Here is a 17,567-nt window from a genome sequence, read left to right on the forward strand (position 1 = left end):
CAACCTGAGGGCAGGATAAAGAAGTTCTCCTAGAACTGGTTGGACTTCTGGGCAAACAAAGGTCATTTTGTGGAGGGCTTTCTATGAGTGTAATCTCCCCAGGCAAGGGTCATGTTTGTGTCCGTTACTTATTTTCTTTGCTCTAATGATCCTGCAGTCCTTCCATTGACTTCAATGGCAGTGCTATTCATGAACTGACTCTAGGATTGGGCTATTTACTGAGCAAATAATCAGAATCAGCAGTTTTGGAGTCATATGGGCACCCAATAAGCAGCCTGTTTTGTTGTGGATAGGCTATAAAATCCCAAATCCCCTCAGCTCCTGGCTGCTGGCACCAAGGCTCACTAACAGCAAGCAGAATGGCCTTTCAGTCTGTGCTCTTTGTTTTCTTAGCTGGACTGGTATTTTTCTCTGAAGCTGCGCCACTGGTGAGTTTCTTTGTACTCAAACTCAATCATTACAAGAATGATAATCTAGATTTTCTAGATGACTAGCATCCTCCTCATCCATGAAATTCTGTAACCATTAGGCTTTGCCAGAATGCTATTTTCTGGGGGTTTTTTTATTGTAGCACCTTCAGAATTCTTTAAACTTTCTATTTTTTCTTTCTATTTACTCATCTATTTTAAGTTATTATGGAAGGGTCAAGGATCTAGGTGGTGTAACCTTTTTTTTTAACTTTGTTTCTATCTGTTCATTACTCACATCCCATATCCTCAATAAAGAGGCAGCTTCGCCAAGCAAGTGCTTCTCTAAAGCACTAAAAAATATTTTTGAGGTATGACTAAGGATTCCTTATAGTGTAATGAAGCCTAAGAGAGGGATATTATTTCAGCCTTAGGATGTCATATGTATTTCTTTGCTGGTTTGCCTAGTTAACATACTATGTCTGCACTTACAAGAATTTAATATTTTCATATTTGTGATCTCATTATAAAGGTATAACATTATACCATTTTCCTAGATCCATTTAGAGCAACTAAATATCGATCAAGCAATCTGTGTGTGTGTAATAAACCTATTAATATAAAGTTCTAAGATTTTCTGCTTAAGAAACAGATGTTTGGAAATTAGCTTTGAATATAATTTGTCAGAGAACTTACTTTTAAGTGAATGGTAATTCTGCAATTAGAATCCATCATTTCTTTGGGAGAAGGTTTTTGCAGACTTGGTGAACAGTTCCTATACAACTTCTCCTCCTTTCCCCAAGGTCTCCCATGGCTCTGTTGATTCCAAATGCCCTCTTATGGTGAAAGTGCTGGATGCAGTCAGAGGAAGCCCTGCATCTGATGTAACTGTTAAAGTTTTTAAACAGGCTGCAGATGGAAGCTGGCAGGACTTTGCTGTTGGGTAAGTTGTATGATCTTCTGGAGCCATTTTCAAGGTGCCTTGGACAAGTAATTGAGGAATTAACAGATTGGAGCTCTAATCAAAACAGAAAAATGTTTTCTGACATAAGTGCCACACTATCTGTGTTCACAGCATATGAATTCTGATCTAAAAATCCATTAGATTTAAGTGGAACTTACCCATGACTGAAATGCCAATTGCAAAAATATGTTCAGATACTCATCTTATCTTTGTGAGGGACTAGTTTTAATACTATTTTTTCCTCCTAGCCTCAGTATTATCGTTCCTTTCTATAGGGAAATAAAAAAAAAAAAAAAAAAAAAAAAAAAAAAAAAAAAAAAAAAAAAAAAACCAAAACTTATTTGCCAGCATTTTGTAGGTAATCCAGACTAACCTATCTTCATATGCAATGGATATAGAGCTTTTTTTGCAGCAGTCACATACAAAATCCTCTCTGTAAGCTTTGTCAGGACACACATTTAACTTTCATTGCAACAATTTGTTGAACCAGATTTTTAAATTATTCAAGAGAGGTCTCCAGTAGCAGCAGAATAATCAAGCACAAAATGATAAGCACAAGAATGGACAGGAGTCAACTGTACATTTCTAACTGGTTTTTATTAGGATTTTTTATAGCATGATTTACACAAAAGCAGCAGGGAAAAAAAAAAGGAAACCACAGAGAAGAAGACTATAAGGAGAGATAACTTTCTGTCCACCTGAATGGTTTCTTTTCATATAATAAAACCACTTTTCCCCATTGAAAAGTAGCAAGAGAGTTTAGAAGACTGAAAGAAACTAAGAACTTCACTCCTAAGGATTGAGTGTTAACCTAGGAATAAATGATCCTAAAATGGATTTATATACTTCAATGAACAGAGAAACTTCATGAAAAATGACACTTTTTTTCAAGGAAAGCAGAGACAAGGATAACATCCTTGAGCATTCCTTTCATTATTAGGAAACCAATTTCAAATGTTTCACCAAGTGCTGTTTAACATCTAATACAAAATACAATTTACAGAATAATAAAATAAATGTAATGTCATTATTAAATGCCTTCACTTCTCGGGCATAACTGTTTTCTTGTTTAGTTTGCAATGCTGTTCTCAACAAGCCCATGGGGACAAATCCTGTAGTTATTGGGTAGCTTCTGTTGGCACTTTTTAGGTTAGTACACTCAAGAAAATCTAATCACTTCTTCTTAAATATAAATAGAGAAGATTAACCCTAGGCAAATGAGAACCATTTTGCTGAGGGATGACAAATTTTATTGAAGGTAAAGATTTTGGCATTTTTCTTGACTTGCATCATAACCAAGGCTGCTTTCAGTGATACCACTGACTTTAGGTGATGACAGTTGTTTGAACCAAGTTTTCATATGCGATTACAATTTTATTCTTTTGGGGAAGCCAGAATTTCCCTGTGTTAAAACAGCTGAAAATATGAATGAAGCTCAGGAACACAATCTGTAAATACTCCTGTCAGGTGAATGAGGTTTTGAAGTTACAGCACCTAGAAGATACATATGGGAAAGTTACATTTTATATAAATGTCTGTTGTAGTTATGTTTTTAACCATTTTGTTCTCTTGTTTTTACTTTGCAAGCACATTTCATGGAGTTAAGCGAATGTATTTAGCAACTGTAGAATTTGATTAATGGTAGTTAAGGGGCAGTGGGGGAGTTAGCACAGTAGCAGCTGACTTTATTAAGAGGCTTATTTCAAAATTACTCTAGCTAAAAATATGCAAGAAGAGATAACTTTAGCTAAGACACACACTGAGGAAAGGTTTAGGGCACAGAACATGTGATTTGGATTCTGTATGAGCTCCTCCCATGACTAGTTTTGACCTTCTCGCTCCTCACAAGTCTTTGGAAATCTAGGTCTTATCAAGTGGTTCAAGAGTTGCAGTCACCGAACACAGTTTTCATGTGACCTAGGTTACAAGTCATGAAAGAAAAGACTTCTGTGTATTTGAAGTGGTTCCCCAACCCTCTTTGTTTTTTTTTTTTTTAAACTCCAAAATAAGAGCTTATGTTCCAGAGATATTTCCTGCATCTGAAAGTAGTGTTTATCTCAATGCAGTAAGGATCCTAAGAGTTCATATCATCATTGTACAGGAAGTGTAGATTTAACATGGCCACAATATACAACCAAGGTTCAGATAGTCAAAAAAAGGATGAGGATCACAATACGGGCTGGCACTGTAGTAATTTTACTGGAAAAGCACAGCTTTTTAACTTCACTGTCCATCTTACAGCAGATGCTGGCAGTCCACATCCTATTAAGAATAAAGAATTATGTTATATTCAGTCCCCCACTCAGACAGAAATACAAGTGCTGTTCAGAAGCAATCACAGTATTTTCCTACCAGCGCTGAATGCTGAGCATCCTCTGCTTTGTGCTAATCCCCTCCAGGCTCTGAATCACACACTGTCCTGTTGGCTGTCTGTGCAGCAGTAATGCTGAAGGGTTTCCTTGTGAAACCAGTTGCATTGAATGGCTACCACTTAATAATTAAAATAAAGAAAGTGCCATTAACTTCTGGTAGTGGGCATGCGTTTTCGAGTGAGCTCTTTTTTCCAGTTTCCCGGCTGTTCTGGATGGTTAACATCTGACACTGTGGGGCAGAACCCCTTAGGGAAAGCACCATCCCAGCTCCATCCACACTTTCCTCAAATTAAAACTAATTTTTTTTTTTCTGAACAAAAATTTTGAGGCAGACACCGATTTTTCTTTTAATTGCTTTGTGTCTAGACTATCCAGATTATAAGCAGAAGTACGTGGATCGCTAAAAACTTCTCCTCTGCAGGATCTCAGTAATTCCATTTTACAGCTTCAAAGATATTCACAAATGAACTCTTTCTTTTTTTAATAAAGCAATATAGATTAAACCATGAATTACTAATTAAACTAAAGGAAAACAGATGCATACTCTTCACAAACTGACTGTGATATTTGTTTCAAGTAGGACTTTGATTCTCTGCAGATTTGATAGAGTTGATTACACTTGTATTGGACCAGTGAGATTTTGTCAGTCTTGACAAATAAGAAAAATTAAAATTAGCATGGGATTTCCAATCTTGTTATCTCTTAATTTAAGTAAAACTCTATCATTCAGTTTCTTTTATTTACCACCATTAACCAAAGATCACAAATACGGTGAAGGAGGAGAAAGAGACTGGGCAAGAAAAGCCCAACAGCACAACTGATTCTGTCCCAGATAAGCAGCATGTCACTGCTTTTTCCACTTCCTCTCCTTCTCCTTAAGTTTGTTTTCTGCCTAGGCAGTTACCCCTTGCCATAAGAGAAGACAATTCCACTAGTTCTTCCAATCAAGGCTTCCTTCATTATTCCTTCAACTACATTGTGCGGTTATGAAGTGCTATAAATATCAAATAAATATTTTCAGCAGAAAAATATACAAACAAAAACAAACAAATACAAAAGTTTAAAAAATCAGAAACTAAGTAAAGGGAGGGAAAAGAGATAAATGAGGTTTAGGAGTTAAGTATGTAAATATTTAAACAGCTGTCATACAAAGCTTGAAAAGCCTCCTTTTCAAACAAATAGGGTGCACTGCCAGCTATATTTCCTTCTTGCTGCTGGAGTTTCTTCATCCACAGTTTTTTTGTTATAAGCTGAGCATATAAGCTCTGAGCTGGGAATTCCTATTGCTCATTTATATGGTACCCAGTAGAAGAACCCCCGGCTCTTTGGCCAAGGCATTGTAATTCTAATTATTAAGATCTTGTGATGCTAAATTGCTGTTCTAAGACATTAACACTCAGGGTCACATAAAATCACATCAGTGTATAGAAATAAACTCCAGAGCCTCAGTGCTAATAACTAGAGAACAAAATAATTTTCCAATAAAATTTCTCTTCTCTCCTTAGTTTTATTTTGAGATTTGGCATCTTGCCTCTCATCATGGCAATCCTTCTCCTAAGATAGCAAACTTTGGCTCCAGAGGACATTTGGTACAAGTTAGACACGACACTAAAAGAGGGACCTTAAACCAGCCATCTTTGATTTGTGATTTATATGGGTGAGTTGGTAGCAAGGACAGACTCTGCAATGTATGGAAACATACACTACATAGAGGGAAGGAATAATTTCAGATTATTAGAAACTGCTCAATATAGAATTTGGCACCTCTGCTATTTAATATTGCACACTAACTGTTTCTGTTTAGCATTTAAATGTCAGTATAACATATTTACATAGCTATTTAATCATTACAGGAAAACCACAGAGTATGGGGAGATTCATGAGCTCACGACAGAAGAACAGTTTGTAGAGGGAAAATACATGGTGAAGTTTGAAACCAGCTCTTACTGGAAGGCGCTCGGGCTTTCTGCATTCCATGAATACGCTGATGTGAGTAGTGGCAAATGTCCTTGATAACCAGTATACACTGCCTGTGTAGTGGCATCAGCTGGAAAGAGCAAACAAAGCTCTTTAATACTGAAGGAGCAGCATCACTCTGTGAAGTGGTTCACTGCCACACAGCATTGGGCAAATAAAGGCAGTAAATATCCAGCTAAGCCAAAGGAAGGAGCCAAGTTCCCTGCAAATGCTGACACAGCTCTTCCAAAGTGTAGCTGTGCCAGTAGGGAATCTTGCTCAAAAAGAGCCACATTATTCAAAAGTAGACAGTGTTTATAAAAACAAACAAGAAAAAAAAAAAGAGTACCAAGAAAATGAAACTGCTTTTACTGATGCTGAAGGAATGGAGGGATTTGGAAACCCTAATTTTATAGGAAATAAGCTATGCTTAAATCAGAGGTATTTCCCCCATATGAGTCACATGAAAATCCTTGAATTCTAATACGACATGTAATTCTAGGGAAAAAAAAAAACAAACAAACAATTCTTTCTGGTGTGCCATTTTTTTATATGATGTTCAGTACCAAAATATGCAATAATAAAAAAAAAAAATGCATAAAAAAGTAAAGAAATAACCATAGTGGGAAAGGAAGAGTTGACTATTTTATTGATACTCAAATTTCACAAGCAGGCCAGCAATATGATAATGCCCTGTTCTCTCCCTTTGCTTTCAGTCCTACACTGATTTATTGTGCACTCTATTCTACTACATTTATTTAGCACATCCAAAAATCTCTTTCAATTTTTCAGGCTTATTCTGTAATTAAATTTAAGTTTCCCTAACTTAAGTAGTCTGGAAACAGCTTCTGAGAGTGTTATAGAACACTGCAAACTACAAGTTCATGAATCTCTGTGGATGACTAAAACAAATGACTGAATCCCAGGTCCATAAAAATCTGAGGTGCAGTCTGGGTAATTTAGGTTAAAAAAAAACCCTCAAAAGTACTGCCTAACCATTTGGATGTCTGAAAGCTGTAAGGGCTACCCCTCAGGAGGTGCTTAAAAGTGCCTGACTGAGACTGTTGCAGTTAGGCTGAAGAAGATTTTCCTTGATAGAATAGCCTACAGGCCAACAAGCTAGCCTGGGAAGTGGGTAGAATTCAGTGACTGACTGTGTACAAGGTAACTGAAGCCTGTAGTCCTCATGTCCCAGCAGCTTAGACTTTGGTTGTAGGAGACAACTCTCTAGTCCATCTATAGAAAGTGCATCATGGTTTAAAAATAGATTAGATAGTAAGATAAAGAAAGCTGGAATTTAACCCAGGTGACAATACTTTCCTGGGAATTGGGTGTCCCAAGTCCCATTGCACTGATTTGGAGAGCAGCAGATTCAAATTGTGTTAGGGTAAGGGTCTCTCCTTGTTCTGGCAAGTCTAACCACTCAGTTCTTAATGCAAAAACTGACCCATCACCAGTGGTGTTAAAAACAGGAGGGGGCACTGAAGTACAGAAAGTAGCTTTGGGCTCCAGCTGCCTGCCTTGCTTGGACAGTCACACAGGGGTTGTGTTTAAATTCCCTAGGTGGAATTTCACCCCTGTCTTTCCTACTGGTCATTTGAGATCCCTCCCCCTTACCCTCCCATTCCACATCACAAAGCAGCTTGCCTGGCTCAGGTGTGGGTATTTCCATCCAGCTTCACCACAGCTGAAGCTCTTTGTGGCCCTCAGTCCAAAGCTCACAAATATCTCAGTCCTTGGCAAATCACAAAGTAAAGGGAAGCATTACACTCCAGGAGGGTAAAAGCATTGAACAGAACCAGCAGAGTGCTCTGCAGATGAAGTGGGGTGTGCTGCTTAGCTGTTTATAAGGTAGCTTTGACTGTGTGTTGCTCATCATGACCACAAGTTTCCTCTTTTCCAGGTGGTGTTCACTGCTAATGATTCTGGTCACCGCCACTACACCATCGCTGCTCTGCTCAGCCCTTTCTCCTACTCAACCACTGCTGTTGTCACTGATCCCCAGGAATAAATATGTACTGTCTTTTCACACTTTCCTCCATTGAAACTATCATAGGCTTTTAGGAGGAAGGTTTTTCCTACTGCTAAAGCATAACTTTTTGCTACATTAGTTGGTTGTTTGGTATTTTTTTCATTTTGTAACCTGGCAAACTTCAGACAAGTCAATAAAATATTACTTCTTTAAAAACAATTTTGACTCAATTAGTGAAATTTTATTGTTTTCCAATGTATTATGGTTTGCATTGACGTGCAAAGGACATCTGAAAAACATGTGTGGCATGACACTTGATTTAGTTTTTTTGTCTTCCTGCACTACCTTAAAGAAGTCTCACCAAATATATTGACTCAAAACAGGAAATTCATATAGTTGTGTTACCCTTAAAAATTACCAAATAAATGTACTCAAAATAAGAAAATCATCTGTGCTACTGCAAGTTTACACACAGAAAATATGGTCCCACTATTAACCAGGTCACAGAGTGAATAGGTGAAATTCTCAATACTTAGCAGCAGAACAAACAATGCAGAAACCATTGAAATAAGTATGTCCAGAGAGCTGAGAGAGTTAAAATCTGTGTATCTTTACTTACAAGTTCAGGTAAACCTCAACACATTGATGTTTCAAGAGGAAAGTTGGCTGCCTAATCAATCTAGGAAGTACTGAAGTAATTTCAATTAACACTTTTTTAACATCTTTGATATCAAAGTAATTATTTGACGTCACACAGCTGGCTACCCTATGCAGGTGCATTCCAGTTAAATCCCTAGTAAGTCATATCTGTAGCCATCATTAAAAAAAAAGTCCAAAAAGAGAAGCATCATCTTAATATTCTCTTCATATTTTTAGAAATAGGAAAAGGTAAGCTGTAGAGTGACTGTGATTCAAGTAAAGTTGCTGATAAACTGACCAAAGACTTTGAGGGCTTTAGCAGTGATTTCTGTAAACCCATGGCCTGCTGTATTTAAAATATCCTGAAGTAGAGGAATTGAGTTTTAACTGGATTACATAAATTACAGAGAAAGAAACTGAAATCATGCCAGGCAGAAACCTTCAGCACTCATTTGCTGCTGACCTTGGAGTTCAGTTCATACCCAGAGCCTGCTGGTATGATGGCATGGCAAGTGCATTCACAAGTTACAAAAGCTTGCTTTTATCGTTTCATCTTTCACTGGTTACTTTTTCACGGATTTCTAGATGCTACCATAGTTACACAACTCTTGTAAGCAGTGCAAACAGTTTCGAAACAGCACTCATCATAAAGTATGGAGATTTCATGGGATCCTGCTATTCCTGGAGTTTGAAAATCAGTAGGTTTCATTTGAAGTGTGTTATGCTAAGCCCTCAAAATAGGACATAAATTTGCTCGTATAGATATACCTGGCAAAAACCAAACCAAACAGAAAAAACTACCCTGCTTGTAGTCATCCATCCAATGAGAGGATAAACCTCGTAAAAGAGTATATGTACATATTTCTAAGCAAAGATCAGAAAGAGAAAGTTTAATTTCAAGAACCGACATTTCTCTCAGTTGAACCAGATGCTTCTGGCGGGAATTGACTTGCAGTTATGTGAGGAAAGACCTGAGCTTGTACTGAATCTAAGGGACAAGAGATCCAACTTAAAGTACTGTTTAAATGTGCTTCAGAAGCTGGTGTGTAGGTATCTTGATGCCATGCTGAAAACCAAAAGAAACATATTTTTCTTTCTAGGGAATGTGTAAAATAGCAAAATCACCCACAGATTATCCACTTGTCTTTTATTAGAGGTGAGGAGGAGAGTGACACAGAGAGGAATCTCTTAATATATAAGCGTGGGTGACTTAATTAAACCAAGCCATAACCATGGAGAATTTTTCACTAAAATTTCTGAGTTGACATAAAATTTGTAATTCTCTCAGTTACATGAGGTCAATACAGCATTACTCCTCAATTTAAAAAAAAAAAAAAAAAAAAAAAGAAAGAAAGAAAACAGAATAGACATTTCTTCCAAGAAAATTGTCACAGTAGTTGAACTAGGCAATGTGCAAAATATTTCCACAGACAAGGACAAAAAAGACTTATTTTCACAAACAAGGTTCATGTTTGTATGGGTTACTTATTTTCTCATTGTTTACTAAGTAAATAGTATGAATCTACGTGTTGAGAGTCATAGGGGTTTTCTGATAAGTAGCTTCATTTCAGAGGCCTTGATATAAAAATCACGGCCCTCACCAGTTTCTGCTTGCTGACAGACTTCCTAGTGGCAGGCAAAATGGCTTTTCATTCTGCATTTCTGGTTTTCTTAGCTGGCCTCGCACTTTGCTCCAAAGCTGCACCACCGGTAAGTGTCTCAGGACCAAAGTTCTTCTACTGATGTAGTCCCAATTTTTTTTCTTTTGTTATTTTTTAATTAGTGTAAGAAAAAAAAATAGAATATTCTATTTTATTATTATTATTATTATTTTGATTTTACAGTATGTACTGACTGTAGCTCTCTGCTGCTGCTCTCTTCTGGTCCTTCTTTCTCCTTCTCTAGTGATTAGTGAGAGGACTTTATGGGTAGAAAAGTAGCACTTATCATTAGACACAGCAACTACGTGAAAAATAATGTAAAACAAGAAAAGAAAAACTATCATATTCACTAGACAAAAAACCTTGAGCATTCATAACATAATGAACAAGCCACGCCATGAGTAATTTCATCTGGTACAAAATCCATGCTGGAGAAAGGCCTTGTCTAGACTTCTGCCTTACTGCTCTACCCACTTGAGCTTAATCCCATGTAAGTAAAGAACAGAGCTAAAGTCAGGATTCCTCTTCCAGAGGGCTCATTTATCCCAGGACAGCAAGCTAAAAACTCAGAAGCTTCAGCCTGAAATTCTCCTACAACAACCTTGTCTCTCTCTCCTCAGCTATTCATCTTTCCTCTTACCTCTGATCTTTGGGAAAATAATACCTGACAAACATTGTTGAGGAATTAGACTTTCATTGAGGCCCCAGGGTGTAAAAGTCAGGAAAATTTGTGGTGGCAGTGCAGCCCTTCTTGCCAAGGCCTCATGAGTAATACCAGTGAGGAGCCCCTGCATTCCAGAAAGAGAGCATGAGGAATCTGGGCATACAGGCAGTATAGATACATGCTGATACATTGGTATAATACTAGACAGGGTTCCTGGCCCCTGGAACATCCCAGATTGTAAGAGGGCATGAAAGAGAGGGCTCTTAGTTTTTCACTAACTACATCACAATTCATTTTACAATGATTAAATGGATATCAGTGACTGCTATTTTGAGATCATCCCTGATTAGCATCTTCTACAAAGCTCTATTTTCTCACTCTTCATCTGCAGAATTAGGTGGGGTCAAAGCCCTGATTCAACTCTATTTTTGAAAAGGTAAAAAATCAGGCCATAACCATTACTTGTGATGAATATGTTGGAATGAAACTATAGCCATCCTGTATTTGGAGGAAAGTTTTCCTCTCCTGTCCTTGTGTAGCTGCCAGGGTTGACAAATCTGATTCAATATGCTGTTAGGAGGGAGTCTGTATTGTAGTGCTTATCGTGTCTACGGCAGAACTGTAACTCTGTGGCAACAGAGATAACTCTATGGCAACAAGGTATCAGAGGCTGTGCTTTCAGTCCAAAGCACAGATGATAGGTTGGCAGATTTTTAAACATTCCTACTATCTTTGAGGATGTAATTATTTCCTGTTGGGGCCACAATTTAGTTGCAACTTCATGCTGGAGATGATGTGTAGCTAAGGCATGCCAAAGGAAATATAGAAATGTGGACTCATTGCTGCAGTGTCTTCCTGGTGTGCATAGCTACATGCCCAATAGCTCCTGAAATCTTCCTTCCTGGCTCCACCATATCCAGCGCTCACTCAGAAAGCTTCAGATTATCCTTTCTCAGTACACAGTAATCGTCTCATGGAAAATATGGTCTCTACTCTAGATCTGAAGAATAATATTCCTTACTACTTTATGATGGACTGTCACTTACCCTTCTTGCAACATAAATTTCTCTCTTTCTATTGCAGAACCCTTTTGATGCCAAGCATCCTCTTTATGTAAAAGTTGTGGATTCAGTCCGAGGAAGTCCAGCTCAAAATGTTCCAGTTAAATTATATAAAGAAGCTGCAGATGGATCTTGGGAACTGTTAAATACAAAGTAAGTCACACTAAAATAATGAGTGCAAGATGGGAAAGGCAATGGGAAGAGGCCAAATAGTTGAAAGCTCAGTTCCACATTCTCTAAAGTGAGATGTCTGTTTTGCTCAGAGAAAAGACAACATACAATTGAATTAACTTGCTGAAGAAGGTCTTTTAAATGTACTACTAGTTTCAAATACCAAAATGGTTTTATAATGCTTTGTAATTCCTATGAACACAACAAAGTATTTTAAGATATCCTTTAATTCGTTTACTCTCTCATTACTCTCATTCACTTCTCTTTAATTTCATTGCAAAGGTCTATATTATCTTTAAGTACTCACCAGTGAACTGCTGCATTGTTACCAGAAGAATCAGACAGACTCTTTCATTTTGAAACAAAGACTCTGGTTGAGAATCCTACATTTATTGGCCATTTTCCATCTTTCTAAATAGATTTTAATTTCTTACAACACCACATTTTTAAAAAGAAACTGTTTTGAACATATACTACATCATATTTGATAGCATTCTTTACTTCAAGATAAAGGACTTAGCCAAAAGGCAAAAATTTGGGGATAAATCTCACCTTCTCCCCCACAGTCAAGCAATCCCACCCCAAATAACAAAAAAGAATTTTCATATATATAAATATTGCCATGTCTTGTAAAAACATAATTGTAGATTTTAAAATGCAGATTACTTTTTAAAATTTAGTATAATGTATAGTTAATGTATATTTTAGTATACATTAACATGTTAAAAAATAAAAAGCAATTTTTACTTAAAGTATAGTCTGAAATGAAATTGGAAAAATTGTTAGGGGATACACAGAATGAGCATTTCTTATTCACCAAGCAATATTCCACTTCTACACTTAGCTCCTCATAATGGTTGCAAAATCTCACCTGAGACATTTCCAGGTGTGCTAACAGTCTATTCCACCTTAAAATAATAGTGAGAAAGTGCTCATAAGGGCTAAAGCTGGCATAGCCCAGGAACTTCAACAGAGGCATTTCAGACTCAGAGGCATTTCTAGAAATTCCAGCAGAAACTGCTTGTAGGGTTCTTTGATGTTACAGAGCAGTGGGCTGCCACAAGCAACAAGCCACAAGCAACACTGCTTTCATGCATCCTTGAAAAATATAGGTGCAGTGAAGGCTACACATGCTTATACAATGTGGGGAAAACAATCTATTCATGTTGTCCTGCTTAAATTTCCTCACACGCTCAATAAGACAATTTCACACATATTCTATCACTGTAAATGTGTGAAATTTTCCAGTAAGAGTGTTCAGTTCACTTATATTCATTTCTGAACTTAAAGACTCTATCTAAAAGTTACTCATAACAGCTGGATGTTGATTGAAGTCTTAAAAACACATTTGAAACAAGGAGCAAAATAACCTCAAGATAAGGTAAGCAAAAGTCATGTAATATTAAATCAACCTCTCTCATCTTGATAATTTGTAAATAATTGAATGCTAGCAAGAGTTCCTGTAACAAATATTCTCAATCAAAGATGCACTTGGTATTATCTGAAAAAGCTTAGTAGAGAAGTAACGGTTTATCTGGCAACGATCTATCTATGACAAAGAATAAAAGAGACAACTGAATGGATATAAAACTATTGATAACTGACTACAGAGCATCCTGTAAGATATAAATGGCATTCTATACTTTATTTTCTAAGCTACATGAAAAAAAAAAAAAAACCCTAAGTAATGCACTGTGCAATGACATTATTTTTATCTGCATGCAGTTTGAATAAAATATGTTCAGAAAAAATTGGCAGCTAGAACACAAGACAGTGGTCTTTAGATACTAAAATCAGGCACTGGGACTTCTGTTATTTGTGGATAACCTACCTAATAAAAAAACCCCTAGTATTATAAAACTTATTTCACAGAAAGTTGTTTCAAAAAAGGGACATGTCTGAGAGACAGCATTCAATATTGCTTCTGGACCCCTAAATGGGTTGGTGTTCAAAGATGTATAGTTTCAAACCAGTACTAGGGCTTTAGATAACACTGAGAGTATCTTCAAATCAAACAAAACTGCCTGTTTGTTGAGGCCAATACAAACCACAAGGAATTCCTTGAGGCTGTTAGCTGACCTATGGTTATTTCAAAAAGCAGGTCTCAAATTTCTAATACCCAACAGTAAGCAATATTTACACTGATGAAACAGCTCAGTACAGTTAAATAAGAAAGAAAATCATGGAAAAATCAGGACAGTTGACCCCACTTAGTTGCACAGTTAGTGCACCATATAGTTTCCACGTTGCTTACAGAAGCAGCAAAGTTTTCCCTCTGAGTGGGTTCATTTAATTAACTCCAAGATTCTGCCAAGAGAATATGAACAATAATGCCAGTTTTTGGCTCACCCCCAAACCATGCAGAGTTAGTGAGATGGCAGGCAGCCATCTGCTGTGGTCACTGTGGAAGAAGTAAATGCCAAGACAAGCTCTGAGGCATCCATAATACAGATGGACATAAGCCATTCCAGATCAATAGAAGTATTCATCCTATTACTTCAGCCACACATCACTCAAGTTCAATTGCTAAAAACAGCATCTTTCTCAGGCTTTTAACCAAACTATAAAAATGTGTTCTTCTACCATTACACAGACAAACCAACGAGAAAGGAGGCCTCCCAGAGCTTACAACTAAAGAACAATTTGAAGCAGGGGTATACAAGCTTGAGCTTGATACAGCCTCTTACTGGAAGAGTCTGGGATTGAATCCCTTCCACCACCATGTTGATGTGAGTATTCCTTTTTTCCTCTACTTCAGTTGCAAAGAATAAAGATACATAATATGTGTAGACTTCAGTTACTAACTGCATATTATGAACTTTATTTTCACTTTAAAATATTTTCACATTAACCCTTTAAATCCATAGTCTCAAAGCTTTGTAGCAACATAGTCATGACAGAACCTAGTTACTAGTTCCCCCACAAGTCTCAAAGATCCTAGATGTGTTATTTATGGAGAGGTTTTCCATCCTTCTACCTCTACTTAAACCCATGATTTTTTATGATTATCCTAAGTGTTTGAGGGACAAGAGGAGTACTCTGTGAAGTCCCCTGGGAAAAGCATTTTTCTGCCTTTGAGACAGTGTTTGTATAGCTACAGACAAAGTTCATAATTTTGATTTTTAAAGACAACAAAAAAAATGTACTATGTTCTGGATGCTTGGAGCCCCAGTTTACAACAGAAAAAAATGGTACATGTCTCTTTAAATTTGCATGGGACAAATAAACTGGTTAGAAGAAGGTGTTCCAAACCAGGTGCTGCGTCCTGCTGAAGGGTTCTGAACTCCCCGGAGACTGTCTCCTTCCCCTCAACAGCATTAGTGCTTTCCTATGACCTTTCAGCAGCAGCAGTTCTGTATTAGCTGTTTGTTGGACTGTAACAGATCTGCTCCGCTGTTCCTTATCTCCATGGAGAAAAGGTGGCAAACACCTGGATTAAATTTTCTGTCTTCCTGAAACAAATGAAAGATGACATTCTTATACTAGACAGTAGAGAAAGTTAATGCTGGATAGCCTTGCCTTCTGTGGGAACTGAAATAAAAAAGGGAAGATGAAAGATTTACAGCATGCAAGTAAATCGACTGTATATCAAGATAATGGTTGATTGGAAATTAATTTACAGTGCAACAGCTTTCTTTCTTAAAAATAAGCCTCAGTAGGGAACACATTTTTCTCAGTCTGCTGGTTGTTTCATATGCGTCTTTTTTATTAATGTTGAAAGTAGCACAAGCTGTGCATCACAGAATGCTATTAAACTGTCTATTTTAAAAGCTGACACCTCTCATCTCACAATACAAAATAATGTATTATGTGGAGTGAGAAATCAAAGGACAGGATGTGCTGGTCAGGGAGATGTTAATAGGGATGTGGTAAATCATTCATATATAAGGTTATTATCATGCTGTGGCCAAATAACTAATGCAGTCCTTCTCTAACTACTAGATTTTGAAGTAGAACTGAAGAAACTCAGTGTTTTATACTCTGGCCTAATGATAGCTAGTGTAGCACTGTTCAATTCTGTTCCTTGAAGTACAGAATGTGGTAAGAGCAACAAAAGCATTCCAACACTGGAAAGAATGGGCAAATGGGCTAGTTTTGTTTTTTTTTTTATCTCTCTATTTTTTGCCTTTTTTTTTTTATAAAGAAAATCAAAGGTGTTCATAGTAGACCTTCATAAGGAAGCAATAAGGAAACAAGAAAAAAAGCCTTCTTATTATTTATGAGTACCAACAAGGAAATACCAATTTGGATAATAAATAAATTGAATAAAGTCTTAAATAATGTGATATTTGTACTTTAAAAGAATTTTTTTAAATTTTAAAAATTGAAAAAACTGTATGTTTAAAACTGTATGTTACAGGCAGTCACAATTCAGATTGAGAATATTTCTCAAGTTGCATGTGAAGTTACATACAATGATCACAATGGTTCCATCTAGGCTTTTATCTAGAGATCACTTCTCATTCTATCTCATATTTGTTTTTTCTTTTTCCAGGTGGTGTTCTCAGCTAACGATGCTGGTAATCGGCATTACAAGATTGTTGTTGTCCTTAGTCCCTTCTCTTACTCAACCACAGCAGTAGTTAGTGAGCCAGTGGAATAGAAGCTAACATTAAGCATGAAAAATCAGTTGTGTAAATTAAAATTTCCACAAATGATAAGAACTTAATATCTGACTGTGTCAACAGCTTTTGATTTCATAGTAAGTCACTAACAGTAAGTTTTTTATTCACTTTGTTGTTTTCAAATGCTCTTCTGAATAAAAGTATTCTGCAATACCTGCCAATATTGCTCTTCTGAGTAAAAGTTTAGGATTTGGAAAAAACACATTAACCTTAGGAAAAAATGTATTGAAATTCCATTATGGGTACTCTGAGAATAAACCAAAGTCTTCCATGAAGTCGATAAACTAAATTTCTTCTTGCAAAGGAATTGAATAAAACACATCTGTGAAAGGTATCTCATGAAAAGTAAGCAGACAGAAAAGACAATCCACCACTACCATCTCCTATGTTTTATTAATGAAACCCTCAACAGATGAAGTCACATGGGATTACTTACTCAGGGCCCCACATAATTATCAGATAAACTCACCTCTTAATTCTGATTTTGGAGACACAGAAGTGAAAAGAGGTAAAGGTGACAGCATTGTAGGACAGCATTTAAAAATACTAAGCAGGCTACACATACTTAAAACGCCTTCTTTCCTGTTTTCCAATATATCATAACTAGTAACACTTTCAAGGACTGACCAGAAACCTGTGTTTCAGGAAAGTATATCTCTCAAATATGCCCAAAGAAGCTTATTCATGTAGTTGCAGAAAATTCGGTAAATATTATCCCCAGTTAAAATACTCCCCAGAATTACTTGCATACCTCAAAGCCATCAGACACTTCTGTAATAGCTGTAAAATGCAAATAAAAATAATGTTAAACTGATGAATCCTGAGAAAATCAGTTTCCTATTTAATGCTAGGAGAAATATGGATGGATCCTTCTATTCCCATTCTAGTAATCCATATATAGGAAATAACCATTAGGAGTATTCAACAGAATAACTCTGTCTTGGAAAAGTATGCAAAAAGGTTGACTCACTTCACCTAATAAAACCAAAAGCTGAAAGCCTACAAATACAAAGAAAGGGAAAATGCCCTGCTAGCCTAAGGCTTGATCCCATCACAGCCTAACCTGATGTATTTG

At 36.7% G+C, this 17,567-nt stretch overlaps 2 protein-coding genes across 2 annotated transcripts; both read left to right on the forward strand.

The window, feature by feature from the left end:
* The first annotated feature begins 338 nt into the window (after positions 1-338).
* Positions 339-7,855, forward strand: TTR (transthyretin). Its single transcript, XM_083876553.1, has 4 exons — positions 339-428; positions 1,211-1,350; positions 5,597-5,732; positions 7,603-7,855. The coding sequence occupies exons 1-4, from the start codon at positions 360-362 to the stop codon at positions 7,708-7,710; spliced, it is 453 nt and encodes a 150-aa protein (XP_083732679.1). The 5' UTR covers positions 339-359; the 3' UTR covers positions 7,711-7,855.
* A 2,031-nt stretch (positions 7,856-9,886) lies between these two features.
* On the forward strand, positions 9,887-17,306 carry LOC310911549 (transthyretin-like). Its single transcript, XM_083865222.1, has 4 exons — positions 9,887-10,020; positions 11,719-11,849; positions 14,461-14,596; positions 16,363-17,306. Exons 1-4 carry the CDS (start codon positions 9,952-9,954, stop codon positions 16,468-16,470), a joined length of 444 nt encoding a protein of 147 aa, XP_083721348.1. The 5' UTR covers positions 9,887-9,951; the 3' UTR covers positions 16,471-17,306.
* Positions 17,307-17,567: the final 261 nt, after the last annotated feature.

The sequence above is a fragment of the Zosterops lateralis genome (assembly GCF_965231275.1).
Source record: "Zosterops lateralis genome assembly, chromosome: 1".
In the NCBI taxonomy this organism is placed as follows: domain Eukaryota; kingdom Metazoa; phylum Chordata; class Aves; order Passeriformes; family Zosteropidae; genus Zosterops; species Zosterops lateralis.